The 4,905-nt window shown below is 55.9% G+C and overlaps 1 protein-coding gene across 1 annotated transcript in view; it reads right to left on the bottom strand.

Moving 5' to 3' along the window:
- Window positions 1-4,905, bottom strand: part of LOC104294043 (glutamate dehydrogenase 1, mitochondrial-like) — a 9,879-nt gene that overhangs the window by 2,562 nt on the left and 2,412 nt on the right. Inside the window, exons 2-8 of the mRNA XM_009893600.1 lie at window positions 4,363-4,443; window positions 3,810-3,865; window positions 3,313-3,376; window positions 2,582-2,676; window positions 2,196-2,375; window positions 484-621; window positions 173-310 (exon numbers count right to left, since the gene is read on the bottom strand). Coding sequence (XP_009891902.1) covers window positions 173-310; window positions 484-621; window positions 2,196-2,375; window positions 2,582-2,676; window positions 3,313-3,376; window positions 3,810-3,865; window positions 4,363-4,443 — 752 coding nt within the window. The remainder of the gene's footprint in view (window positions 1-172; window positions 311-483; window positions 622-2,195; window positions 2,376-2,581; window positions 2,677-3,312; window positions 3,377-3,809; window positions 3,866-4,362; window positions 4,444-4,905) is intronic.

Raw genomic sequence — 4,905 nt, 5'->3', positions numbered from 1 at the left:
CCTGCCTGCTCTGCCTCAGGCTCTGTCCCTCTGGCACAGTGGGTGAGTTGTCAGTGCAGCGATGTGACACCTCCCTGGGGTGCTGACTGCCAAAAGCGAAGGTTTGGCTGGGCTGCCGTCACTCGCACTGATGCAGGGCCTGTTGGGAGTGTGCAGTGTGAGTGGTCTGTACCTTTGCTTGCACCCGGGGTGCATTCTCCCTCGTGAGCTGCTTCTCAATAGCCGCAGGGATGAGGATGTCGCAGGGCACCTCCAGGATGCTGCCATCATAGGGCTCTGCTTTTGGGAAGCCAACTATGGTGCCGTGGCCCTGGAATGAGCAGGAGAGCCCTGCTGGGCCCAGCCTGGCAGCATGGAGCACTGCCCTCAGAGCTGGACTCTGCAGAAGGTGGGGGGCATCCCTCTTCTCTGTGGGCATTTCAGAGACAGGCTGTGACCCCCACCTCCTAAGAACAGGGGCTGGGTTGGCTGGGCTCAACTCACCTGCTCATAGTCTTCTAGTTCCTTGGGGTCGATCCCTCTGGGATTGTAAATGGCTCCATCTGTCTCCCCAACGCAGATGCAGCGGGCTCCGTACTCGTGGAGGTACTTCATGGTGTGCAGCCCCACTTTGCCAAAGCCCTACAGCAACACAGAGCAGAGGTGGGCTGGGGAGAGGGAAGTCGTGGGGACAAACACTGAAAACTGACCCGCTGCTCTGGTAACAGCCCCCTCTCAGGAGCCTGAGCTGAGAAGCATAAATAGGAACCCCTGATCTAGCAGTTCTTGGTGAATGTTTTGGCTGGGTAGAGACTAGGACCTGGCAGAACAGAGATGTCGTTGGCTAGTTAGAGGGTTGTAAAAAGCAGAGCCTGTGGGATAAAGGCTTCTAGCTCAGCCTGTCTTTCTCACCTCCAGAGCTCCTGGATGTTATGTTCCAAGCACAGCATGCCATTCAGTTTCTAAGAGCTGGTCTCGATAGAAAACAGATCCAGTGAGAAACACAGCCCCTTCGTGGGCACCATGCAGCATCTAGGCGCGATCTGAACAGTCCTCCTGCACCTCACACTGAGGAGGTGCAATCGGCTGCCATGGCACAGGGCAGGGCTGTGGTGATAGCTCAGCTCTTATGGGAACAGATGATTTTGCGCTGTCTGCCCCAAAGCGTTTGCCAGCTTGGTACAGCTCCTAAAAGCAACACCAGTGCCTGAGACTGCAAAAACATCCCCCAAACACAGCAAAATTACACACGCAGTAGCCAAGGACTTCATCCTTCTCAGTCTCTGCCGTATCAGCGAAGCAGAAGGATGTGTGAAAAGGAAAGGGCTGAGCAAAGGCAGGGCCACTCCTGAGGGCGCTGTGGGCAGCAGCTCAGGGTGCAGCCTTGCTTCAAAGCCTCTTCCCCGCGGCAGGGAGCTGCGTCGGGGAGCGAGTGCTGGGAGGAAAGCACAGAGTGCTGGCTGCAGGCAAGACTTCAGCTGTGTGGTTTCCAGTTTATTTCTCTCTTGCAGGGGGCAGGGGCCTCAGCAGTAACCAGCGGGCAGTGGATCGGGGCAGCAGTGCCTGGGCGAGAGCAAGAGCTCCTGGAGCTACAGCAGGGGGAAGCACCTCACCACAGTTGTGAGCAGGCCCTGGGCTGCAGGGAAGGGAAGGACCTTCCCAGGAGGAGAGGGAAAAAGGCAGGGCTGGCACCCTCAGGGTCCCACCGAGCTCTGAGGCTGCTGGGCAAGGGATACCAGCGCGGGCTGGACCCACAGAACACCCAAAGGAGATGGGGGCTGCACACACAAGGTGGACCTTTGCTGTGGGTGACATCGTGGCTCACTGTGGGTGGTTTGGAGGTGACAGAAACGTGACACTGTCACTGGGGTCGGGGATCTCCACCCAGTCTGGCAGAGCCCCCTGTGTCCTGCCACCTCTCTGCTCTGCCTGCTGGACAGACAAGGGTCAGTCACAGCTTCTATTTTATGAGCTATTTCAGACAGGATGGCTACAGAGAAACCCCGGGAATGCCAGTGCAGTGGGAGCAGTGCAGTATCCCTGCATGCAACAGGTCTGAAAAACTGTTCAAAGGAATGCCAGCTGCCACAGCGTGAGGAGAGATTGGAGAAATCATGTCCAGGCAGCACCAAGACTGAAAGCTGTCCTGGAAAGGAGGGGCAGAAAGATCTCGAGGAAGTGTCTTCTTCAAAACTCTAGCTGGGCAGAGCACTCACCTGCAGCACAAAGGTCTTGCCGGGCAAGCCGGGGCTCAGGCCAATGCAGTCCATGTAGTCTGTGTTGGTGATGTAGTTCTCAATGCCATACAGGACCCCCCGGCCGGTGGCGGAGTGTCGCCCATGGATGCCTCCCTGGCTGATGGGCTTTCCTGTCACACACGCCTGGGCATTGATGTCCTGCAAGGTCGGGATGGGGAGAGCAAAGGTTATGGCCTCAGCTGGTGCAGGTCCTCTAGAGAGGACTTTCCCCAAATCTCAGCTTCCCTCACCCTTCCCTAAGCCTCAGACAAACCTAAAGCAACTCACTGGCAAGGGCCTCTGGGCACAAACCCTCATAGTGCCTGTGGCATCCTGGGCTCCAAACCAGCACTGTCAGAGCTTACCCGGTACCCCAGCGTGTGAGTGTAGGTGTCAGCTATCCAGGACATCTCCCGCTCCCCAGTACTGACATCAGGGGCCAGCACGTCAATCCCAGGTCCTGCGGAGGTAGAAAAATCTGTCAATTTCTGTCTTTGCAATTCGATTGCTTTGCTCCAACCAATGGCATGTGCACAGTCAGGTGATTTCCACAGGCTGGTCATGTCCTTGGGCATAGCAAGGAGTCCCCTGACCAAAGTGTGGTGCTGCCCATGGCCCAGGGTCTTCCCAGCTTCCCTCAGGCGTGAATGTCTTTGGCTTTCACAGGGTCTTTGCTGTGTCCCTTCCCAATGCTTTCAAATAAAGAGGGAATGTAAAGGTCTTTGTGCTGCGATTAGCACTCGTGGAGCTCTCTATCACACGCTGAGGCAGGAGAAACCTTCACTCCTCCCTGCGACTGTATAGGCCAGCAGGATGGAGGGTAATGCCAAGGTGAGACCCCTGCCCAGCAGTAGCTGGGAGGCAGCCTGGGCCAGCCCCACTGTGCTCAGCGCCACATGAGGCTCCCTCTGCTCCAAATTCACAACGCAGGCAGAGCAAAGCAGTGATCAGACAGCAGAGCACCAGGGCAGTGAGTGCTGCTGACAGGCAGTGTGTAAGCAGCAGCGTCTGTGCCTGCTCAGCTGGGCCACCGCTGCCCGCTCCCTTGCCTGCAAGTCACACACTGCTTACAGAAACGGGACAAAACCACTCTCACCTATAAACCCCTTCTTGGCCATCTCTACAGTAAAATGCCTCGTTATTTTCTCCAGCTCATATTCCTGTGCAAGAACAACACAACATAGTTGTTACTACAGGCCCCAATAAAATTCACAGAGTCACAGTACAGCATCTGGCTGCTGCAGCTGGGGACCCTGGATCAAAAGAAAAGGGATGTGTGAACTCCTGGTCCCTTTGCTCACTGCCCTTCCAACCCCTCAGATTTGCACCTTCCCCCAGCACAGCAGGCAGCGTCCCTACTCCAGACTCCTTCAGCATGTGTCTGGCCAGATGCAGTCACCCATAAACCAGAGTTCACCACCCCTCCCCCTGCCCCAAGCTGCTTTTCACAGTCACTGGGTGGGTGTTACTCACTACAAACATCTCCCCCTGCTTGTCAGAGTGCATCGCTGTGATACGCACGGAGAGGGAGGGCTGTGCAAATGGAGCGTGAATTATGGGCTGTCGGCGGGGGAAGGAGAGGAGTGAACTCACCGAGTATTTCCTTGGATCGATCCTCACACCCGTCATGGCACCACCAAAAGGAACATCTGCAAAAGACCAGGTAAGGCAGACAGATGTTCTCTGCCAGGTCACCTGCTCCCCAGGAGGAGGAGGTGACCATGGCAATCATAAACTTGTTGGTGAATCCTGGCAAGCGGTCAGCGCCTCCCCACACCACACTTGGCTCTCCTCTAATGTCACGCAGCCCCCGCGGAGCAGAGGAGAAGGCAGGACAGGATATGGCCCCTGAGCCTGCCACAAACGCCACCAGCCAGAGCTGAATCCATGACAACCCAGGCACAGAGACTGCATCTAAGAACCACGATGCTTGACGCTCCCTGATTAACACGAACATCCCAGACTGCCAGTGGCATTTTCTGCAGCCGCAGCAAGCCTTGCCCTCGCACATCCATGCCCAGAGGAACATCCTGCACTTCTGGAGCACTTCTGATTTTCAAAGCATCTAACGAGCTTCTGACTCACTGTATCACAGCCCCATCCCATGCCCAAGTCACCATGTGCTTTATGTTCGCCTTGTACTTACCCACTACAGCGCATTTGTATGTCATTAATGCAGCCAGGGCTTTTACTTCATCGACACTGATTGAGCTGCTGAAACGAACCCCTGGGAAAGGAAAGAGAAGAAATGAAGAGTCCTTGCCTTTTTACCACAAATGGCACAGCAGCATTGTAGGAAAGGCTTTGACTCTTCTGAAACAGCATCTAATCGCATTCCTTCAAAACACTACAGAATGGAAAGCAGTTTCCTATCAGCCGGCCATCCCACAGACACAAGCCTTTGCTGTGGTGAGCACCTCAAACAGCGCAGCTGCGGCATGGCAAAAGCCTCAGGCTAAGGGAGAAGGGAACAGGAGGCTGGGACCCCCCTCTCAGGCTCAGAACAACTGTCGCTGCTTTGAGATTTAGGATGAGTCGTCAAACGCACACAGGGGTAGCCACCAGCCACACTGCTCTTGTGTTCTGCTCTGAGCTGGAGCAGCCGGGCTGCAGCTGTGGTTGGCAGCGCTGCCTCCCCCAGGTGCCCCCTGTCCTGTGGGATGTGCCAGAGGAGACTGTTCTCCTGGGC

This window comes from Charadrius vociferus, unplaced genomic scaffold (assembly GCF_000708025.1).
Source record: "Charadrius vociferus isolate BGI_N301 unplaced genomic scaffold, ASM70802v2 scaffold1041, whole genome shotgun sequence".
Lineage (NCBI taxonomy): Eukaryota > Metazoa > Chordata > Aves > Charadriiformes > Charadriidae > Charadrius > Charadrius vociferus.
This window is presented reverse-complemented; position numbering and strand designations above follow the sequence as displayed.